The sequence below is a fragment of the Perca fluviatilis genome, chromosome 13, assembly GCF_010015445.1.
Source record: "Perca fluviatilis chromosome 13, GENO_Pfluv_1.0, whole genome shotgun sequence".
NCBI classification, from domain to species: Eukaryota; Metazoa; Chordata; class Actinopteri; order Perciformes; family Percidae; genus Perca; species Perca fluviatilis.
In genome coordinates, this window is record NC_053124.1 from 25926417 (window position 1) to 25951277 (window position 24861).

Below are 24861 nucleotides of genomic sequence, written 5' to 3' on the forward strand. Positions count from 1 at the left end.
GACCACAGGACCATTAAGGCATGGTTAAAGAAAATAAAATAAAACCCAATATCGTGGCAATGGCTGTGGAAATAGCAGCTGTCTTTATAGCACTTAACTTTGTGACTGAAATCTCATTAGGGCCTCCACAAATTCTGGCAAGTTGTATCAGCCTGCAGTAGCTTAACTAACAGTGCCACCTTCTGGCCACTTCAGGGACAGCTCATAACTCAGAAGCAGCAGTGTTTAAAAACTTGTCTTACAAGTGGTTTAACAGTCACCTGGTATCAATAGCCCAGTTGATTCCCCTTTCGCCTGACAACACAAAGCATGAAGAGTGTAATCATGTCCCACCGAGAGGAGGATTAGAGGAAGGAGTGTATGATTAGAGAGGATGTGTCAAATTACAGAAGCAGCCCCCCTTTTGAATTGCAGGAAACCTGGGGTTAATGAGATCATGTAATCACATCAGCTACGTTAGGAGGCCACTCGCCTAGGATCGTGGCCGGACTTATCAACCAGCATGACTTATAGACTCACTGACAGCTCCAACAGGATTACACTGACTATTACTGAGTAATAAAGACCCAAAGCAGATCACACAATTAGTACTCACGGACTGAATTCTAGTACAAACTCTTCATTATACAAGGGACTCAATTAGGCGGATTACCTTGATTCTTTTGACTAAAACAATCCATGTTTCTGGTACTAGTTTTTTTTTTTTATCTCACCTTTTTCTACCAATCGGCTCACAGTTCTTTGCTGCGTTGTATATGTGAGTACATTTTCCTACTTAAACCTGTAATGCCAGACTTTTGGACCACTTGGGGGCAGCAGAAACAGGCTGTAAACATAATACCACATTATACCTGTTAAGTGGTTAGCAAACACCTGCCCGTTCACACATGCAACACATATGGGTGTATAAAAGATCAATTTGAGTCCAACACTCACTCTTCTCTTAGCTCTGTTTTGTTCGCTATCAACTCCTGGGAGAAATATCTGGCTCTTTAGCTGCTAAATGTTAGTTGTTAACTTTGTCTGGCGTTTGGTGCTAGGCGGATAGTACAGCGGGTTTATCCGAGCTTTTTTTTTTTGCTGAAAACAATGCTGATGAGAGGGGTGAGACTGAACCAAAAGAATAAAGTTGTAGCTGTAAACATTCAGATGGAGTTGAGGGGAACACCAGAGTCGGGCGATAATTTGTTAATATGAGTGACCCCTTTCACATACAAGTAGTCATGTTATCCATTGTTAATGTAAAAATATTGATTACAACTTAATCAGGGTGGGACAAACTCTTTGATGTATTTTTATGTCTCTGCATGCAGTTTACTTGGCTACAGTTTTCCCATCTGGAGTGAATCGTACTCCTGGCTGGACAGAAACAGGTGAGGAATCTAAAACATGGCCGTCTACCAATTCCTACAGCTCAAATAGCAGCTGAAGCATCTTAGAGCTACTGAATACTGCTGCTACAGAGACTGGGAGGGCGACATTTGAGCCCTTCATCTCTGAGCATGAAATGCACACAGGATGTATATGCATCAGCAACATTCAACAGACACGCCTAACCACTTGATACTTTCAAGAATTACAACTGTACAGAAATGTGACAATAAACATTTGGATTTCCCACATATATTTAGTGCATTGATGAGAACCATATATTTTAAACTATAGCCCCCTCTGCTCCGTCCCAACTACAGCAGCTGCTAATGTATCCCCTGCATTGTCCTCACGGATCATTTTATGCTGGTAAATTCTTGGCAAGCAGAAAGTGCAGCAGCAGAGGAAAAAGAAAACGCTGATCTGATTTTGGACCGGACTGTTATCTGCAGATCAAACAGAGCACAACTACAGATACCCATGTAGAGGGTATTGTGGGGAAATGAGGAAGCAAATCATAGAGGGATACTTATTCATCCCCAGATTACAGATTACCATATACTTTATGGTCATCAGGGAACCACATAATAACGCCATCATGATGGTAATCATGTTGTTATTTTTACTTTACAAATTTGATTAAGGAGAGCGCACATTTGTTGCTTCAGTCAGGCCTGTTAATCAAGGCATCATAAGGAGAGGGAGTTTAACATCATGATCATTGAGGAGTCTTGGTGCTGAGAAAACATCAGCTAAAAACTCTATTCTGCTTTTGGACAAGGAATATCTGAAGTTAATAAAAAAATATATATATCACCACAAATAAATGAATTTATTACAGCTTTGTTGAAAAGTATGCACGTGCCTTGCTGATACTGCAATCACATGCAATGTCAAAACAATGTCACAGGTGTTAGCCAACAAAAACGGAAAGCACTTCCTGTCTGCCTCTGCTCACGTTAGTAACAATGGTCCGTGGAAGACAGCTGATAACCCAGGATCACCTGCAAGGCTTATTGGCAGTCAGGCTGCCAGCTGCTGCCTGTTCAGCACTCTGTATATACAGTACATAACTCGTAATAAACAATGGCCGACCCTGCCTGAGCACCAGTCAATGTTACAACAAGGACTGGGGCCATCAATAAACACACCTGAATTGACAAGCAGACACATGAAATATTAATTATAGCTTTATTTATTGTATTGTATGTTTGTATTTTTCCTGAACACAAATATGTGTGTATCTATATATATATGTAGATTTTATATATAAAATCTATATATATATATATATATGGACTTTAAAGTTTCTTACTTAAACTTTAAAGGCTATTCCAAACAATCTTTTTGTATGACATTAATAAATTAATATTTTTTACATACATAAAATACAGTTGCTTCTTTAAAGTGAAAATATAATAATGTTACAATTATTCTGTTACTATCTAAATATCTGTGGACAATATTGAAGTAGCTCTGCAGAAGTGAAGAGTGAACCTGCCGAATGTCATGAAGCTCCTTTGCCTCTTTGCCACGTACGTCTGAAACACTAAACCGCCCTGATGTCAAGTGCACTGACCCCTGCCCTGAACTTCCTTTTAACTGGATATCCCTGGTCTGAAACCTTTCTTGCCCTTCTTAAAAGTCCTGCAATCTTCCTTTCAACGGCACATAACCTTCAGAATGCATTAGTCACAACTGTGTGTTTGTGTACACATGCTGATAAGAGCTAGACAGAAACCCCCAAATACAAAATAAAGAAAAAAGAGTAAAGTAAGAAAGTAAAGAAGAAAGAACGGCTTCAATATCTTCCACTTAAGTGGGGGCTGATTAAATCATTCAGCACATGCAGATAAATGCAACACAATGCAAGTCATAGTTTATATATAAACTATATATAAACTATATATAAACATATATCTGCATAAGCTCAAAATATCTGGGTCAAAATCCAGAGCTGGTTGGTACAGGACAGGAATATCATTCTGTTTTAACAGGTGAACTTTACTGTAAATAATAAATCACCAAGGCCATGTGTCAATAGTGGCCTTGCTTGTCTCAACACACGCAGGAGATTATCAACAGGCTCTTGTGTTAAAGAGCTGATTCTGGACCAAGTGCTTGAAAATAGCTGACAAGAAAGCACAATGGGAGCAATGGTCTTGAGGTGACGACATGCTTACAAATGAACTGAGCTGCACTGAGTAAGCAGCAGTGTTCAACATGTTAAGTAACTCCATTGGGAGCGCTCAGTGAAGCGAAGGAGCTTTTGTCCCCAGAGCCCTGGGGAAAACATTCTCAGCCTGTCCCAGTGGGTAGGACTCCTTCAGATCTCTCTCCAGGATCATGTACCTTCTCCCTCTCTACCCCCTCCCCCCCCCTTTTTTTTTTTTTTTTTTTTCCTCCCCTTTTTCCTTTTTTTTTTTTTTTTTTTTTTTTTTTTTTTTTCTTTTTTTCCTTTTTTTCTTCTTCTTTTTTTTTCTTTTTTTTTTTTTTTTTTTTTTTTTTTTTTTTACTTTAGTGAGATGAAGATGGTGCACAATGGTTCAAGGATCAGTGTAAAAGTAGCTCACTCCCCATGGCCTGAATACCTGATAAACTAAGTCTGGAAAAACTCAATCATGCAGACAGTGTTGCCTGCAGGATATGGGAGACACATGGGAGGAGAAAAGAACCATTTGAATATATTAAGATGCCGTGGGGACACAAATTGCTCAGAATATCCATACAGCTGGGTGTATGCCAATTAAAAGACTACTAACTTAAGAGTTTGTGTTTAAAAGCCTTTGCTTTACTGGTTGAGTAATTAACAAAAATGGTGAAGTCCTATTGGGTAAATCTATTCAATGTGTTGTCAAAGCAACATTATGTCAAACAAAGTTTGACCACAGTTGGTATGCATCAAACTCAGCTGAGAGTAGGGTTGGGAAGTATACCAGAGAATACTTGCTTCAGTCTGTGGAATGCAAAATCGCTAGAAAATAAAGTGCCTACCCCAGCTTTAGTAGAAACTTGTTTTTCAACAAAACCCATTTTGTAATTTTACAAATAAGCCAAGGGTCTCAAATGTTACATATCAGACATACGATAACATTCCCTAAATAAATGAAATAATTTAATTGAAAATTTGATTAAAATCAGGAATTATTTGATCTAGAGCAGACATTATTAGTGGATCAATCAGGAAATGCCTGCTTTCCTCTGTTTTATACCTGTGGGTTCCGGACTTGTACAAAACATGATCTTAAGTCACGTTAGAGTCACGTTGGAGGTATTGTGATGGGAATTCTTTCACTGTTTTTACATTTTCTAGACGATTAATCTAGACAATAACTGCCGAATTAATTGACAATTGAAATGATCATTTGCGGGGCGGCCTTTAGCTCATCCAGTAAGAGCGTGCGCCCCATGTAGGCTGAGTCCTTTGCAGCGGCCCGGGTTCAAATCCGACCTGCAGCCCTTTGCTGCATGTCATCCCCTCTCTTTCTCTCCCCCTTTCCTGTCTATCCACTGTCACTATCGAATAAAGGAAAAAGCCCCACAAAAAAACAATCTTGAAAAAAAGAAATTATCACTTGGTACAGCCCTAATGTGATCAAAGAACAGGAACGATTATGAAACTGACCAGACATCAGTGAGGTACTGGGACACCTGTAAGGGAGGTGGGAGGAGCAAATGTTGCTGATGTCTGAACATCTAACCATGGTGCACCCTGACAAGCAGCAGACAAGGTACAGGGAAATACATATTTCCTTCACAACCACAGATGTTCACTTCTCACTAGGCTAAACAGTGCCATCCCTGACTGAGAGGCAGGGCAACACTCCACTGCCGTTACCGCGGCGATGCAGCAGTAGCAGCCGCTCTGCAGCAGCCGCTGTGCTCTGCATCTCCCGGCGCAGACGCATTCAATGTGCCGCATGCAGCAGCAGCAGCAGCCTCCCACAGCTCGTAAAGCACACCATCTCAGCACAATGATTACTTCTGACCCCTGTTCCAACCCCTCTGGTCACGCCTGGACACAAAGGAGAACAAAAGCTTTTCATTTCCTTTTATCCACAAAAACATGCAGGAAGCAAGCTGGAACAGAGGATTAGGAATCCTCCATTTAACTCAACCTGAAACCCTCAACTTTGTGTTCCGCCTGCATCTATACGATGAGGAAGTCCTCACAAGAGAGGGATTGTGGGAAAACAAGGCGGTCCAGAAAGCATATGACGGTGATGACAACAGTCTGAGGAAGCAAACATATATAAGAAAGCTTGAGGAATACCTTTGAGAGAGCTGATCTCATGCTGGATAGACCTTCCAGGATCCATGCTCACAGTCTCCCTGCTGGCAACTGCCTGAGGCTCCAAACAGTCGAGTCGGAGCTCTGCAAGGTCAGCTCAGTACTGAAACACCACGCTGGAGGATGTACACGTCTCTCTGCTGACTGCAGGCTGTTTCTATCCCTCTCTCCCCCTCTCTGCTCTGCTGCTGCCACAGAAGTTGGCAGCTTAGTGTTTTTGTTCACTCCCTTTCTCTCTCTCCTGCCCGCTCGCACACAATCCCTGTCAGTGGAGAAATTGTGAAAGAAAGGAGCACATCTCCCTCCTTTCCACCTCTCACCCCTCCCTGATGTTGTCCCGTCTCATCCTCGTGGTGTTCAGGGAGGTGCCTCAACCAATAACAGTCATGCTCCGCCGTCATATCACAACAGCGCGTATAGCTGACATAAAGCAGCCGATGCAGAGAGTGTGAAATGATGACTGTAAGAGGTAGGAGGTGATAGGAAAAAATACTGCTGAACAAAATATATAACCCACGTAAAGATATAAATGCCCTGATGAAATACTACTCTAGTAGTCTAGGAGATTAAATAAACCATCTACTTTGAAATATGGTGTTATTAAACTATAAAGTCTGTTTAATTCAAAATATAAAATGAAGGTAAACCTGAGGAAAAGTCACTGAGTGGTTTATTTCTCCTCTATCAGAACAAAAGCATCAGTGACTCAGCATTATATCCCCCTAAATATTTTGGACTAAAGGAGTCTCTCTATTTTTCATGAGAAATGCTGCAGAGGGGACCTTGGATCTCGGAGGGGTTCAGATGACAGAGCACTTTTTAGAAAAACTAAACCTCGCGATATGAAACCATAACCATCCCACTCCTCTTGACTAAACCTAACCAACCCAACCAGAGCAAGGATATTCGATATGAGTCTTCCCCTACCACCCTGCAAAAAAATGTTTGCGGTCGCGGGCCCTGATTTGCAATTGCATGCAAATTATCTAATCCAAAATGAAAAAAACAAGATCACCTTACAAGGGAATCGAACTCCCGACTCCTAGGCCAAAGCTCAGCGTTCTAACCACTCACCTAGCAGTTCTTACAAAATGATGGATAACTGTTTACCACTTGGTGTCTTCAAGCCGCGGTTGCTAGGTAACCATACTGTATACAAAAAATAGGTACTATGGTACTTACTAACAAACTAACGGTTGTATGCTTTCACTGAAGACAGAAAGCGCAACTGTAGTATCCATTTTCCGCTAGAAATTCAATTGTTATAAACTTTAGAGACAAAACTTTCCTAATATATGCCAGTTTCTGCGGTCATGGAAGATGAATGTCCGCCATGATTTCGGCGCACGCGAGCGTTTTTTTGTTGTTACGTCACAGGGTGTGAATAGCTCAGCTGTGTGGCCGAGGCTATTCGTACCGGGGGTGCAAATAGACACTCGAAATAATAATCATAATCATAGTCAAAACACAGAGAGTCATAAAGGTTTATATTGTTAGAGCCTTAACAGTATTATTTTAGAAGATGACAGTGAAGGTTATGCTGACTTTGACTCAGCAGTCTCTTCAAGCCTCCAATGACTGGCTGGCGCTCTGTTGTGTCGTGCCTGAAGTCAGCAATACTGAAACTGCTTGTCTGACTAAGTATGAATGTACTGACAGGGGGCATATGCCTCTACACTTAAACATTTGACCAGAAGTGGAAAACAGAAAACATGCACAAGGCAACGTTCCCCGATGGCAGCTCCAAATGAAAAGTGTTTAAAAGTTTTTTAGATTTGCATAAAAATCCATTAATGCATGCCAATTGATTTAAATGTATTCATTACTGCACAGCCCTTTATGGTAAAATGAGATTCTATGACAAGATTTTTGCAGATGGAGAAAAAAACTGATCTGTGTTGCTCCCGTCATAAAGCCAAGCTGAATGCAATGAAGATATTGGAGACTATGAAAAAATAATCCGGTTATTTTCTTCCCTGAATTACAAATCTACTTTTGATGTGTATGTAGTTTCTATGTAACTTTTCCCGCTTTGGTCCCCCCTCGCTCGCGCTAAAAGTTACATAGTGTTGCTTTAAAACAGGATGACAACAACTGGTAAAGATTATGAGGAAAGCCAGCTCAACTACAGGTGAAATACACGAGTCACTGAAACACAGAGAGGGTTGTCTGAAGCTCAGAACATTCACTTCATAATGTACTGAGTCAGCATGTTTTGGTAAGAGGCTTATACTTTGTTAAATGGAGAAAGGAGAGGTTAAATCAGCCGATTGTATCCAGGATGATGAAGCTGTGGATTACTCATTGTGGATTTTTAGGCTAACATGTTTGTTTAATTAAAAAAATGGATGATTGTGCAGATGTATGTGAGTTTGTATATGACCTATTCATGTGTAGGTCTGTGTCTTCTTGAGTTGCATCTGTTCTGGGATAAAGAAGATTCCCAAAATATCTACTACTGCTACAATATCACGTGATCTGATTAGTTACACAGCTCTATAGGACAGACTGTCATATGCATCAGGGCCACAGGTCTGCACTGGTTCAAGTTTCAATGTCGATGCCATTTTCTGCTCAAGATTTTTCTTCTTACTCCTAATTAAGTGTTCAGGGGCCAGACTACTTAAAAAAAACATCTAATGCAATTTAATGAACATCATGTTCTCAGTACCGCATGTCTACAATATTTGACTGATCCAAAAGAGCATAGCTTTGACAACTGCTTTTTATTATAAAAGACAAATGGGTGACATATTTTACATTTCACACAGACATATTACAAACCCACCACAGACACAAAATCATTATTAACAGGATTTAGAAATGTCCTGAAACAAAACAAGGCTCCGTTTGTGAGGGAAAATCAAAAACATGACTGGGGACAAATGAGGATGTCTGTCTTAAAATCCAAAAATTGGAAGTCATTTGCCCAATGAATAGATGTTCAAAGGGCAAACTCAGCTCTTGTATTTCCAACTTCACATGAGCCACCTGGTTAAGGGAAACCTATTTTCTCTTTTAACAGAGTGCTGCTGAATTCAACAGCCTGCCTCTGACCTTGCACTCTCTCACACACTGATCCTTCATCTTGAACTTGAGCCATAGTGAACTGCCAAATGATTGTGTCAAGTGTGAGAAAACAGAAGTAGGACACAGGCATCAATGTAAAACACCTGTATAGCAAATTGCATTATACACCGCTGACATATTTTCAGCCATGGGTTCGCTACAGCCTTGTGCTATAGTCGAGAAATTATTCAGGAGGGCTGTAATGACCCCTTTTCTAATCAATACACAATCAATAAATGCTTGTCAGAGTGGAGGTATAGCACAGCTCCAGTTTCAGCCAGCTACAGCAGTAATGAGGAGATAAACAGAGCTAGAGTATACAGTATGTGGGGGGAAAACTGACAGATTAACCCATCAAATGATAGCTGAGAACAGACCCCCAGATTTCCAGGTTTGGAATAGATTAACTTGCTGAAACAAAGAATAAAATGGGACATAGAGTCAAACTCTATTCAATTATCCAAATGCTCCTTTTTAATGCCTACTGCTCACAAAGGACAAGCACAAACAACACAATTACACAACAAAGCATGCTATATCTTCTTTGTTACAGAGTTCCATCCAGTTCAATCACATATTTCACTTTGTTGTGACTCAGAGAGGACTTTTATTCCCCAAAATGAGGCTCTCACGCAGAACTTGCTCAAATCCTTACTTCTGAGACTGGCAGTTCCTAAATCCAATAATGGCCCTAACACCATACTTAAGCTTAATGCACTTTTGGGAGACCTCTTTGGGGGTGGCAAACAAACTGGGAGAAAGCAATGCAGACACGACTCTGTGAAGTATTTGAACTATTTTGACTTTTAAATGCAGCATATTCATTTAGCAAAACTGCGAAATTTAAATAAACACTGGGATACAATGATACAACCAACCTTTCTCACAGCAGACATTTTGACTTGTGGCAGGAAAGGCCCACGTGTAACTGATAACAGTGATGATGGATCTGCTCCATTTAGTTGAGGCTGTAAGCTAGGCCAGTGGGCCCTAGAACTGGCACAACTAAGTGTAATGCAGCCATCATTAATATTATTATGTTACACCTGTTTGACAAGTCAAAATGTCAACAACAGTGCAACTATCAACAAAACAACTAAGAAGAAGTGAAGCATTCATGAGTGAACAAGTGTGATGAGTAACATTAAAATAATAACATTATATTTAATATGCCAATTTTAGTGGTGAGATGCATATTTAGTCTTATTAGTTAAGTTAGCAGATAAATACATGAAAAAAGTAACAACTTAACATGTGGTAATGAACAATAAGTAGTCTACCCCACACACCTTCCTATTGTTCCACACCACCTACATGTTATAATGCTGGATCACTCGTCCTCTTAGATCAGTGTGTTTTGTGAAGGTATGTAAAGCGCTGCAGTAGAGAGTAGAGCAGGGGGTTCACACCAAAGAAGTGAGGCCCATGATGACAGCTAGTAAACATTACGCACCAGCTGGCAGGCCACACCTGAATCATCATCTTAATGAAGATATCATACTCTATAATGACAAATAACACTACACTATATGTCCATTTCTCTTTTAAGCATCTACCATTTTAACAAATGTGTCCTTAAAAATACATTTGTTTAAAACATACACATCATATCATAAGGTGGTGCACATTTTTTTAATGTTGAGATACACTTGCCAATTGAAGGAACAAACTAGTATTTCACAGATGCATGTTTATCTCAGTATATACATTTTTAAAAGGAGAAGAGTTAGAGGCAAACTATTCACACCTTGATAGGTTCAGAATCCAGATACTGATGCCAATAATCAAGGATGAAGTGGGAGATATCTGATACATCTGCAAATAAGTACTTTTTCACTTTATCACTGTCTCATCCTTATTTGACACTGCTAAATTACATTTTTGTGCTGATATTGTTCTTCGATTCGTTTTCAGAAATAAAAGTTTCCAAAAATAAAAGTTTCCAAAAATACCACATGATAAAAGCCTTTGTTCATAATGCAATTGAAGTATTTCAGGACAGAGAAAATTAAGTTTCCTTGCTAAATGTAATTGCGAATCATGGTAGGCCACCTGACTCCACACACCCGGGTGAGTGAGTTGATGTTTTTGTTTCCATGCAGCTGTTCAGTACTGTGTCAAAACTCGGTCTGAAACATAGCCCAAAGTCTCATCATGTCCCACTTAACCAGAGGTGGAATTACTGATACACCCCCTCCACCCTCTCAGGGATGTTGTTCTTCCCACCATGACGTTCAGCCATAAGAAGTTGGAGCTGATGAGAGGTCACGTGACCAACGATCGCAATGGTAGCTCAAGGCTAAAGCTCCTCACCCACCTCGTATTTTCATTGAAAAACCAGGTCTATTCCTTCTTCTTCGACATCAGTCGCTTTATTTGTTGCCACAGTGACTCAGAGAAATGCCTGCGAGACAAAAAAGCAGGTCTTGTTGTTGTCTACCCAGACACAGAAATCTCCTTTCAGTTAACATCAGGGGGTTAAACGGGCCTATCAAACGAGCTAAATTCCTGGACTACTTAAGAAGAAAGAATATAGATGTAGCGCTTATACAAGAGTCACATTTATGTAACAGAGACATAAATCGCCTACAAAATAAATACTACAAGATTGCTGCTTCATCTAGTGACGACACCAAAACCAAGGGCTCCATTGTGTTACTGTTGCGGAAATGCGCACTAGATAAAAGTAGTAAAGATTTATCAGGCAGGATATCTTATATGTGCACCACATTAAGGAGTAGAAAAATAGCCTTTGTTTCAGTATATGCACTGTCTACATATGACGTAAGCTTTTTCCCGCATCTAACCAATTAATTGTTCTCTCTCAATGAATATTCAATAATTATAGCGGGGGACATGAATGCAATGCTAGATTTAAATCAGGATAGATCAGGGGGCAACCACACAAAGGCCCAAAAACACACATCAGACATGTTTAGAGCAGTTATGGAATCCCACCATCTTACAGATATATGGAGGATGCACAATCCTACTAGAAAGGATTACACCTTTTTTTCCGCACGTCACCACACCCACTCCCGCATTGATTACATTTTGTGTTCTAGTGAGCTTAAGGCAATCAGCGCCACTTTTCAATCCTTCAAAGCTGTATGAGTCCTCCTCCAACCCAGATCCGACACAGTGCCAGGAATTCCTAAAAGAACTAAACCTGCCTCTTCTTGACCCAGAGGAGGCAGAAGAACTGGGTCAACGTATAACGTTAGAGGAACTTAAATCAGCATTAAAAGCTGTTAAAAAAGGGAAAACGCCAGGGTTGGATGGAATTCCATCAGAACTTCTTCTACAGTACTTTGACATATTAGGACCTATCATTTTACAAACTTTAATCTCGGCTACAGAGATGGGTACTTTTCACCAACAAAACAAACTGCATTAATTTCCATTATACCCAAAAAGGGCAAAGATCTTACAGAGTGCTCAAATTACAGGCCCATCAGCCTCATTGGGACCGATAATAAGCTCTATTCCAAAGTCTTGGCACTCTGCTTAGAACGCTTTATTGAGAAGCTTTCACAGCCATTTCCCATTGAGCGGGGCTCTTGACAGGGATGCCTGCTTTCCCCCATGCTGTTTAAATCCAATAGCAGCTCAATGTCATTATTTGCAGATGATATTTTGTTGTACATCTCTGATCTTGAGGATTCTATTCCAAAAATTCTTAAGATCTTCAACGAATTTGGCTCAATCTCCAGCTATAAAATTAACTGGAATAAATCTAATCTTCTTTTATTGAACAACAGTCATGTGACATCAGCCATTAGTGTTACAATACCAACCCAAAGAAAAATTACATATTTGGGCATCATCATACACGCATCGCTACAGCGAGTTGTCCAGGACAACTATGAAACTATATTAAGTAAGGTTCAAAGGGATCTGGTCAAATGGTCTGCGCTGCCGGCATCACTGCGGTCCAGGATTGCTGTTGTTAGAATGAACATAGTTCCTCGTGTGAATTTCTTAAGTACAATGAGCCCCTTATCCCCACCAATACATTTCTGGAAGAAACTTGATACTTTAATTTGGCAGTATACTTGGAATAATAAACAACCTAGGCTAAAATATTCTACCATGCAACGTACCACAAACACAGGAGGCTTGGCCCTCCCCAACCTTAAAATGTATCACAGAGCCTTTCAGCTACGGACCCTCAGAGTGTGGATGGACCCCTCATCTACAGTTCCATGGAGAGAAATAGAGCAAAACCTCACTGGAAGTCTAAGACTGCAAGACCTTGCATTTGCAGGGGTGTGTCCAAAAAAGTGTATGCTAACCTATGGCCCTATTATCACCAACACATTGACCAATTTTAAACAGGTGGAGGAGCAACTACGCTACAACAATAAGTGGCATTTGAAAACCCCAATATGGCACAATGCACACTTAATGTCTGGTAACAAACCCTTTGCTTGTAAGCAGGGGAATGACAGAGGTATTTATACTTTAGAACAGCTATTCAATTAGAAAGGTATGTTGAGTACCATGGGGAAATAGTCTTGAGGCGCACCCAGTTAATAAATGTTTTGTTGATTTTTCTGTGAGAGTATTAGTGTCCAGGATTTATGCTAAACTGATGCAAGTATCCATAGCCAATAGTGGGGAAATGGGAGCGAGACCTGAGCCCTGAGGTGAACGCAAGTAATTGGGAGAGTTTTCCACTGTTCCAAGAACCCAAATCACCAGCAGATCCACTTCAACATATGTCATAGGACTCCTCAGAAGACATACGTCTCTAACGTCATTCCCACTCCCTACTGCACGTTCTGTCAACCTGAACGAACTGGAACTTTCCTGCATATGGTTTTGGGAGTGTGAACAGGTGCATGAGTTCTGGAATAAAACAACATCAATAATATCTGATGTGATAGGATTTTTAATTCCTACTGACCCGATTGTTTTGTTACTTAATGACAACTCTAAATTACACCTGCTTGGGAGACAGAGGAAAATTTGGCTAGCCGGCTCAACTGGAACCAAGAAAATGATAGCTCAAAGCTGGCTCCCCTCCCACTCGCTTTGTATAAAACAGTGGTTGGCGTACTTTCTGGACATAGTTATGCTTGAGCTCTCTACAGCAAGGATTAACAAAGCCAAATCATCAATTATCAACCTATGGGAAAGCGCAGCAACACAAATATCAGACTTAACCTCAACCCCACAAGAATTAAAGGAGAGTGATTAGGCACGGTGTGATTTCTGTTTGTTTGTTTGTTTTGTTTTTCTCGAGACCGCAGAGGGTGGGGGGTGGGAGAGGGTTTTTGTTCTTGTTCAATTTGTGTTTATCTGTTCTGTGCACCATCTGCTATTACCTGTCACATGTTGTGTAATTTGTTTTGTATGTAAAAAAAGAAGTTGGAGCTGGACCAGTACACTCTGTGGTGAGGGTGTGTACTGGCTCAGCTAAAGAGCTAAACCAATCTCAGGCATGACATACTGTACACCATCGGGGGGGCCTGGGGAGGAGGTGATACTGTGGGTGCCATCCTGTGCTGTCTCGATTCATTAAAGCGATATCAAACTCCAAGTGCAGTTGTTGCAGCCCATCTACACAGACATATTCAAACCAGTCAAGGAGTCAACTGTCAGTAGCTAAAAATAAAGTTTACCATGGCCACTCCTTCACACGCACCTGCCAGCCAATCAGGAACAAGCAATTTCCATGAATACACATCTTATAAAACTGAATGCTGTATTCACACAATGTTGGCAGAATAGGAAAAGTAGACTTACCACTGCTAGCCTTGTAGTCTTATCATTTAAATAGCCTAAATTAGCTACTCTTGTTGTGTAACATATGTCTAGCCGTTTGTTAACAAGTAAAACCAGACAGAAACTATCTAGCTCCTTTTAAAAGAGCTGAATTGACTTTAAAAGTGTTAATATTGGATTTTATTTAGATGCAACTGCCAGCAACAGTGTCTTTGCAGCCATCTTGTCACAGGTTTGAAATACTATGGCTGTCAAATTCCTGATACTCGGAGGCTGATATTAACTATACGGCTTGAATGCAGCACAAAAGATGCAGAAGGTGTGAGAAAAAGTGAGCAACTACAGAGTAACATGGTGTGTGTGTGTGTGTGTGTGTGTGTGTGTGTGTGTGTGTGTGTGTGTGTGTGTGTGTGTGTGTGTGTGTGTGTGTGTTATTTGAGGCACTTTCAGACAGAAGATAGAGAGCACACCACAGGAGGAATTCACAGAATGTGTCAAGATGAAAAATGTATTCTGAGGCCTGCTATCCTTCAGATCTACAACTGTGAAAGAGACACATTCAGGTTGTCTTTTTGCTTTTTGTGTAGCACTGACAGAGATCCACTAGAGGCTGTTCTAGGGCCAGCCGGAGGAACAGTTTATCACCAAAGAACAAACAACCCACTCTGTGCAGATGGTGTTACTGATAACTGTGACCTTTAAAAGACGTGAATGAAGATGATGATGATGATGATACTAAAACATTTTGAAATGGTTAGTTGAGCTCTCACAACAACAAGCGGCAGGACATTCATGAGTGCAGTGTTTTGTGTATGGCAACATTAACAGCGTTGCTGTGGAGTAAACACCTCATATTTCTGTAAACCTTTTAATCTTTTGATTGAAGTAAAAACATGAGCATTAACATTAACACATGACAACATTCTGAGCAGCTTATTAGAAAGTGAATACTCATGTCAATAATGATCTTATATCCACTAGTCAAGTTCTTTCATTTTCTTCTTGTTATTGTTGAATCACTGGTACAGATCCATTGCTCACAGCTACTGCTAAAATGTAAGAGGGTAAAGCTGGGCGTGGATTCGTGGAAAAGGCAGCAGTGCTTCCCAAACTCAGGCACCCTGCTATAAAATAGAGTACATGCCAGCCAGCTCACTACTGACATTCCGGGCTTTAGTCTGGCTTACTGTAGCATGCCAGGACCAGGGTGTAAGCACTATTGTTCAACACCCCAGGACCAACGTGAGGCCAGAATCTCTGTGTACCCTCATACTGTACACAGGTTAGACTGAGGGATGAACAGTCAACACATGGTGACACTCAGCCATGGATGTGTATTCTTCTGAGGTGGTACTTTGTAAAAGACAGATTGATGATTTGTATTGACTGGTTGTATGGTTTATATATTTCGTATGGTATTTATTGGTTGTGTAAGTAATTACTCAATACCCAAAATGGACATATGTGGGGATACAGATCTCCTGAATGCAATACTACAGAGTGCAAATCACTATTTGGAATGATATTAGGTTTATTTTCGTATCCACTCAATCTTTTATAGCTAGACCGCACGGAGCACTTGGGCAGGATAAAATGACAGTTTGTATTTGACTGTATCTAGGAAACTGAAGTCTCCCTGGGACCGGACAGATTTCTCTGCCCGTGACATCATCCTCACAGGCAGATTAGAAAGACATTCTTTCATAGTGTCACTGCTATCAGTCAATATCTTACCAGACACACCGTGGACTCCGTATGGCATCTGTGTCTCCAAATACTGTGGGAAAGTAAACACTGACATCATACTGTTAAATCACCTGAGGTTAATGGTTAAAAACCTCATTGATTCTTTTTCTTCTTCACTTTTGGCAATGAGAGTAACTGTAAAACAGACACAGCAACAGTTAACCAGAAGTGCAGTAAGTAAGAAGAGAAGATATCAGTCCACCTGATTATGTGATTGCTGTTTTTGTTATCAGTTAATCAAGTGATTGGATCATTTATATGTCTACAATTATGACAAATGAGACCAGAGGTTACCACTAGAGTCAAACATGTTTTCAAAGGTTGCTAGTTTAGACCATTAAAGATGCAGTAGGTAAGTCTTATAAAACTAACTTTCTGTCATATTTGCTGAAACTGACCCTATGTTCCTGTAGAACTACATGAATTATGTAAAAAAAAAAAATAAAAAAAAAGACAGCTCCTCTGGCACCTCCTACAGCCTGTAGTGCCATTGGCTAAATTCCACCGCTCCCGGTCGATTTTCTCCAATCAGGGCCACAGGGGGTGTCTATCTGCCTGTCAATCACTGCTCGGCACACGCATATATAGGCGCTTCCTCCCCCTCCCCCCACGAAGCTGGCAGAAACGTTTTCCAAAACTCTGTGAATAATGGAGTGGCTTTTCAGAGGTGGCGTGGCTGCAGGATTTTAAAGATCTGAAGAACGATGCAGATGTAGCCACATTTCCTCTCGACAGGTAACATAATCACCATGAATGATTTATCTTTCACTTGGTTATTAGTAGTCAAAAGTCCACAAAGCTACGTTGGTGAGGATGATAGTAACGTTAGCACAGTGGTCGGTCTGATGTGATGCTGAAATGGCTAACGGTAGCCTGCTAGTTAGCATCGTTTTACTGTTGGTGAGTAAAGTTAACGTTGTGTTGGTGTTTAGTTATTGAACATGTTGTCTGTCTGACATGCCGTTAGTTCTGTCACACTCCCTTGTGTGGGAGGGGCTTAGGAGATGGTTTGGGCTGCAGCAGAAAGGGGGGAGGGACTGAGAAGTTGTTGATGTTCAAATTTGTTGGCAAAGTCCTGGCTCTTCACAATCTTCCCTACTGCAGCTTTAAAAGCTATATTTGCATAAGTATATATTGTTGACAAATGTCAAACAATTTACTAATTATACATGATTTTTTTTTTTAAATTAATCATCTTAACTTTTCAGCAACAGGCCTCAATGATGGTTTTGCATTTAAAAAATTTAGATTAAGCATACAAGTTCATTCTTGATAGGTTCTTCTGGACCTTTCAGCCACATCTCAGGGAAAGAGGAAGACCAAGAGATGTGGTTGAAAGTTTGCCTGATTCTATTTGAGATTAAAATCACTTGTTAGAATGAATATCTTGCAGTCTGGTTACATAATTAATGTCAGCTGTTATTGACTCCCTGGGTTTGAGAAGTCAGTAATCCTCCGCTCTAACACAAATCCCATCTCAATTACAGCAGCTCTACTCTGTCCTGTCCTGTCCCCCCCACCCCCTCCCCCCCACCTCCCCAGTTGACTCTGTCAGGCTGAGTTCAATTTCAGTGGTTCAAGGTTGGGATTTGCATTTCTCTGCAGACTTGAAATGGTTCCACAGAAGAAACCAGAGACACAGTAAAGAAACTAATTGCATCTTGATGTCATTTATCATCAAAGAGGATTCTGACTAGGTGAAAGAATGTGAACTCATCAAATACTGCCAGATAAAGTGGCATGACCAATGGAGACTGTGCTGGCAAACTGGTTTTACTGCAGGATCACTGATGTTTGAGGCCCAGTGGCATCAAAACTGAGAGCTGTCACAGGCATCATATCTCCTCAGATGTAAAAGCTTTCTACATATGGTACCATAACAGCTTTTTTTTTTTTTTGTGGATTCAGAATGATGTTTATGTCTATTGGACCTCTTACCAATTACAATCAAGTATTCACTGTGGCCTTTGTTTAATTTTAGAATATTGTCATGGTTATTAGATTCCATTTTGGATAATTTCCCAGTGCGTACTTGCACTTTAAGCATAAAGGTTTATACCCATGTGAATCAGCTCTGAACTAAATAATTCTTACATTTATTTGTTCAAGTCTTTCTGTGGTTCTCTAGCTTTCTCCTTTAGTTGAGGACCAAGAAAGTAGTGTTTATCTGTTCCACAATTTCCTACAGAGGGTCCTTTAAGGAACATTTTTTAGTATTGAAATAAAAAGTTGATAAATGAAGGTGACTTCTAGGAAATGAATAAAGTAATAATTGTTTATGTCAGTTAACAAGTAACAATCATTTACTGGTCAAAAACGATTTAATATTGTTAGATTGACTGCTCATTGGTTGGTTTGTTGAACAAAATCAGCACTTTGTAGACGTTATGTGTGGGTCTGGGAACTTTAACAGGAATTTGTTACTAGTTTTTGACATTGTATAGTGCAAATTATAAATATATAAATTTGAAAAAGCAATGAAAAGGTTCATTTATTTAAACTAACAAACTTTCTGTTTTTTTTTTGGTTCAAGGAAACATTAGTGGAGATTTCCTCACTAGTTAGGCCTCATGTAGTCATGTCTATTTACTCTACATATACACACACACACACACACACACACACATCATCATGTAATCAGCACACAATATGTTTCAGCTGAACATGTGAACAAACAGACACCAAACAAGTCATCTTACAAACTCATGTGAAGTAGCAGACAGGTGAGAAGATTCTGCTGCAGCAGAGAGTCCTGGGTAATCTACAGTACACTGAGTTGTCCTGTTGGCATGGCACTGTGGGATTGAGTGTAGGTGCAAACATATGTGGAGATAATACATGACAATGTCCACTGTCAATGGAGGTCCTCACACTGAGAGGCCCTAAAACAATACATAAGTGACCTAAAGTGCATCTACAAAGTATATTTCTCCTGTCCGGTGTTTGACACAGCAGACTTGCAGGTTAAGAGGTGCAGATTAAGTTTAGTAATTTCCATGTTTATCTTTAAAGAATTGCTTGCTTATCTGTAGATTAACAAAACTCTGACAGATATTAATCTTGACCGGCAGCAGAAGACACAGAGACACCCTCAGGGAACAAGCTTTTCTCTCTAAAATAACACTCTGTTCATGTGTCGGTTCATGCATGCAGACTAAATCATACTCCATGACTGAAACTTTCCTCTGGGCCCACCATACACACTGCCTGCCTTCCAGCAGCAGGGCAGAGAGACTAAGAATCGATGGATGAAAGAAAACCTGTTGCGTCAAAATCCCACGTCCACATTTTCCACAAATGCATCCAACAGCTACACTCTGACTTATTTGTCGGATTGGTTTTAAGCTGCCATGAACTTTGGTTGAATCATTAGTCATTAAATTGCTTTTTCTTGTTATGCGTGTTGATACTAATCACATTATGTCAGCAGATGATTAACAGCTCACAGGAAGCCCACAGCAGGTGAGGAGGCCTTTTAATTAAAATTAGGAGTCATTTTACATTAAATGTGAAAATGACAGTGTACAGTGTAAATGAACCAATGACTATTGGACATACAGTAAAGAAAACCTTGCCGTACTATGATTTTGTTACAGCACACAATGGTGCGACCGAATCCCCAGACTTCCTCCAGCCTCAATGTGGATGTTTCAAACTAAAATGTGAACTTTTTCATTGTGAAAAGGTTAATAGCTCAAGTGTTTTGATTATGCATCTGTGCATATGGCATGGGTGATCTTCTATGTGCACAACCTGCGTGCATAATTTGGACTAGTGCTATTTTTGAATTTGAGATCAAGTTGCATGAAACTGATCTGAGGCAAGTACGGGAAGTGAAGTGTGGAGGGGGGGCTTCTCTGTGGACGCTCCGGCTTAACAGTGGTTCACAAGACAAACTTATCCCAACCCTTTAAGAAGTGACACACACACACACACACACACACACGCACAGCAGCGTCCAAGTGAAAAAACAGGGTCTGTTGTAGCTGCAGGTTTCCCAGTGTGCTGGCTTATTTAAGAGTGTTTGAGAAGGGGGACACTGAATACATTTAAAATACACCTTGCAGGCTGGATTTAACCACAAACCTCCACTTTACAGAGAACACACAAGGATGAGATCAGCAAAAAAAAAAAAACTATTGTCATTTTACTGTCAGTTTACCTGAAAGCTCGAATGAGCAAAGGGAAAAATGAAAGTTCAAATTATTTTATATTTAAATCTAGAGATTCTTCAGTTTACTGGAAAAGAGTATTTAACACCTAGTTTTCTCTTAGATTTAGTTTACAATGGTGATCTTAGAACTTTATCTGTCTAATAAATCAATAAAATGTGTGTGCGTGCGTGTGCATGTGTGTGTGTGTGTGTATTTGTGTGTATTTGTGTGTGTGTGTGAGGTCTGTCTTTGAAATATCTCATGAACTGTTCATCCAATCTACTTCACGCTTGGTTTCCTGGGTACCTAATTTGGATTATGGTGCATTTGGAGCTGTTTGGACAGCATTGGATATTGGATATTAAAAAGCTGGATAAAACTAAACGGCTGAACAATAAAGGTTGAGGAAAATAATTTCAAAAAAATAAAATAAACCTATTGGTAGGCTAAACAGTGGAGTTGCATATTAAGTGGTTTGGGGTCCGTCTGTAAGTAATTTTGGAGTAGAATTTGGTTCTGGAGAATGCAGCAGTAGCACAGGCCAAGCAATCGGCCCGTTCCAAACAGGCACATTTTGAACGGGCACTGTACTAGTTCATCTTAAAAAAACAAGAAGTTCAAAGGAAAAGTCTGTCACTTTAAATTACAATTTTTAGATAATTGGCAGCAAAACCCCCAACTAACCTCAAAAGAGTGCATACTTGAGGCTAAGATCAGTAAGAAGTCCCGGAAACACTCCTCTGAGGGTCACCTGAGTCTGAGGCAAGGTCATTGCAGTTGTTAGTAAGTGAAGGTAGTTATACTGTATTTGACGGAGTCATTACTGAGGGCCCTCCACCCTGCCATGTTCCAGCCTCAGTAACTAAGATTTTCCAAGCACTTTCATGGGGAGGATGAACACTGCAGCCAAACATCTATAATGGCATCTTATCTCTTTGTTCCAAGAGATATACAACACTGGTTAAATGTGACTTGTATTTCAAAGATAATGATTGTAAAAAAAATTGGGTTTGATGCTACAATACTAATAACATTTGTAGACGGAAAGACTACTTTTCATTACATAAGTTACTGCAACCTTGCTAAGAAACAGCTCATTGAGCTAAATGTCAGAAGTCTTTCAACCAGAATAACTTGAAGACTGACAGAGTAAACTCCTGGGATATATTTGCGGTGAGTATTTAAAGCAGAGCTGCGTGTTTTACACTAATAGATCTGTTCATAACACAGAGCTCCACTCAACCACACTTTATCATTCACAAGGGAATTTCACCTGTTGCAATAACTTATGCAAATGGAACTCACAAGACAGCTTATACAAGAATAACAACTTGATTAATGTGAGATTAAGCTATTTCATTTAGGAGGAAAAAAAACGTTCACATCAACCTCCCAGTGGTACATACAAGTTGTACATGAGGGATATTTTGCATTTTGAACTGGCATCAACACCAGTGGTAAAAATAGAGAATCCATCACTGTCCGCAGAGCACGGTAATAAGAATTTAAACGATCCAATAATACTAATAATGCCGCGTTCTATTTACCTCGAACTCGGAAGCCGCAACTGGGAATGACGTCATACCCGAGCTGAATGCGTTCTATTTAAAAGTCGGATTTTCATTGTTTTCATTAGCTCTAGCCCGGTTAGCTATTGTTAGCAACCAGTTGATAACAACGCATTACGCCGTTTTTTGTGCGTGCAAACAGCGTAACAACATGTCCACAGATAGAAGTTGGACATTTAGTGACACAAATGAGACAGAAGTACTTACTTACTTTATGTTACTGCAGCTTTCACAGCTGTTGGAACAGGGGGCAGCCATGTTGGATTTTGAACTCGGGCTACTGCGAGGTTGTACGAGTTCCGAGCTCGTAAATACGAGGTCAGGGGGCGTGTTTCCGACTTTGACCTCGTAAAAAACGAGTTCCGAGGTAAATAGAACGCGGCATAAGTACATCTGCTTACAATAAATGAGGAATATCAGCTTCAGGTTATGAATGGCTAGTTTTAAATTCATGCTCTTGGGGGAATTACTGGAACTGTTGCATCTTTGTATATTATAGATAGATAGATTTACAGTTATAGTATATCGTGCGGTCTAGACCTACCCCTGTTCCTCTGCTTATTCCGATATGACATGAACACAGCATTAAGTGGGCCAAACTTGAGTTATTCAGTTCACACACTCAGACATTTACACACACACACACACACACACACACACAAAATCAATAGTTTTGGAGAAAGGGCTGACATCTCATGACAAACCCCCAAACAATAATCCCACTTATAGCTCAAAATCCAGATCAGTGTCGTGCCCCAAGTAACAGTTGATGAAACAACTTCCACTCTCTTTATATTCCAGCTTCCTTTTCACCCACATATACTTTCCATTTACTCTGTATGTATATAAGTATCTAAAACAAATAGCATCAAGTCAAAAACCAACAATAAGAAAGAGTCACAGGAAGTGAGATCTTGGCAGAGGGACTGGAGGTTATGACTGGGACGTGGAGCACCAGACTGGTGCCAGAGCTACACAGCAGGAGGGCTGCCCACATTGACATGCACAGTAGGCAACCGCATGGGAAGAAAATGACTAGACTGTTGTGACTGGACGGAACGATATTGTTCCCAACATAGACACCAAGACAAGGTTAATTTGTCCTTATTGGTAGCCTGTTGTACGTGGGGTGGAAATTGTTCCCACAGTTATAATTTCTGCTTTGATTTCTAATCTATTTTTTTACCAGAGATTTTGCTGAACACCCATGCTGCCTCTCAGCATCAATGCCTTGCTTTGATACAGTTGCACACAGAGAGACTATAGGGCCTGCACAGCACAAACTACTGGTGGCTCCACAAGAAGGGAGCTGCTTCTTCACTTATGTCCTACTGTATATGGATGGCAAGTGGAGTAAGAGAGCACAGCTGTTCCTGTCAGCCTATGTCCTAGCACAAATTGCCTCCAGATGTTGCTGTAATTCACCTGCCTTAACTTGCACATTCAGCCTGGGAGTGACCCATACAGCAAGAGGCAGCTAGTCAAAACCTTAATATGATACCTGATAATGTTCTCCTAGTCCTCCAATACAAATTTAATTAAAATAGGTAGTGTTGGTGCAAAAAGCAACTTAGTCAGGATTTGAAAGCAATAATGTCTAGATGTGCAAACTGGGGGTGGGAATCACCATAGGCCCCACAATACCATATTATCACAATACTTATGTCACGATACGATATTATTGCGACTTTAAACATACTGCGATATTCTGCAATATATTGCAATTCATTACCCTTTTCCAACTTTAAATTATGTACTCAAACATCAGTTTTACCTAAAAAGATACATTTCTGTTTGTTCATCTCACCTCAATTTTATTGCTGCAAAATGTTCATGTCAAAAGTTCATGTGCAATTTATATAATAAAAGATCGATACTTTGCGTCCATTAGGGCTTTGACTATTGCCCAAAAATCATATTCAAAGTTCGTTTGTTTATTAATATTAATATTAGAATATATTCGAATATTTATTAATAATATTTTGACCATTAAATGCCTTCAGTAAGACCTATATTGGTATCAAACTTTTTTTTTAAAGGTCCCATGACATGGTGCTCTTTGGATGCTTTTATATAGACCTTAGTGGTCTGAAGTCTCTTTCCCAAAATTCAGCTTTGGTGCAGAATTACAGCCACTAGAGCCAGTCCCACAATGAGCTTTCCTTAGTATGTGCCATTTATGTGCCTCTAGCTATTGAGGATGAGAGAGGGGGGGGCAAGGTGGAGGTTGGGGGTGTGGCCTTGACCAACTGCCACTTTGCTCGTTTTGAAAGCCGTGATGTCTCTCTCTCATGGGTGGGCCAAATTCTCTGGGCGGGCAAAGCAGAGAAAGGGGAGGTAACCTTGCTCCTTATGACCTCATAAGGAGAAGATTCCAGATCGGCCCATCTGAGCTTTCATTTTCTCAAAGGCAGAGCAGGATACCCAGGGCTCGGTTTACACCTATCGCCATTTCTAGCCACTGGGGGACCATAGGCAGGCGGGGGACGAATATTAATGTTAAAAAACCTCATAAAGTGAAATTTTCATGCCATGGGACCTTTAAATGAAAAGTCAGACCCTGGATTAAACACAAACAGTATGCTTTCGACAGGAAGTTCGGAGCTTTCACCGTAGCCTACGTAAGTGGTCTGATGTTTATACTTGTGTGGTGGTGTGTGCGTCGAGCCGGCATGTGTGTGTGTGTGTGTGTGTGTGGGCAGTGTTGCCAACTTTGCCACTTTTCAGACCCCCTTAGTGACTTTTTTTTCACAAAAGTGACTAGCAACAAATCTGGCCTTTCTGTAGAAAAATACAGCAACTTTCTGTAAAAAGAAGTTGCCAGTATTGTCCAGCGAGCACGCAAAGTATTTCTCTCCTGTGGCTGCCAAAACAGTCACCTTTCTCTTCTGTTGTGTGACTGAGGAACAGCCCCGCCCTCCCCTCTGTGCTC

At 40.4% G+C, this 24861-nt stretch overlaps 1 protein-coding gene across 4 annotated transcripts in view; it reads right to left on the reverse strand.

The window, feature by feature from the left end:
- Positions 1-24861, reverse strand: part of pleca (plectin a) — a 112956-nt gene that overhangs the window by 65887 nt on the left and 22208 nt on the right. For 2 of the 4 annotated variants that reach the window (XM_039819240.1, XM_039819237.1), the window contains exon 1: positions 5645-5913. The exons of the other annotated variants lie outside the window; for them this stretch is intronic. In XM_039819240.1, coding sequence (XP_039675174.1) covers positions 5645-5690 — 46 coding nt within the window. In that variant the 5' untranslated portion in view covers positions 5691-5913. Of the gene's footprint in view, positions 1-5644; positions 5914-24861 lie in introns of those variants that run through there. 4 annotated transcript variants of the gene reach the window in all.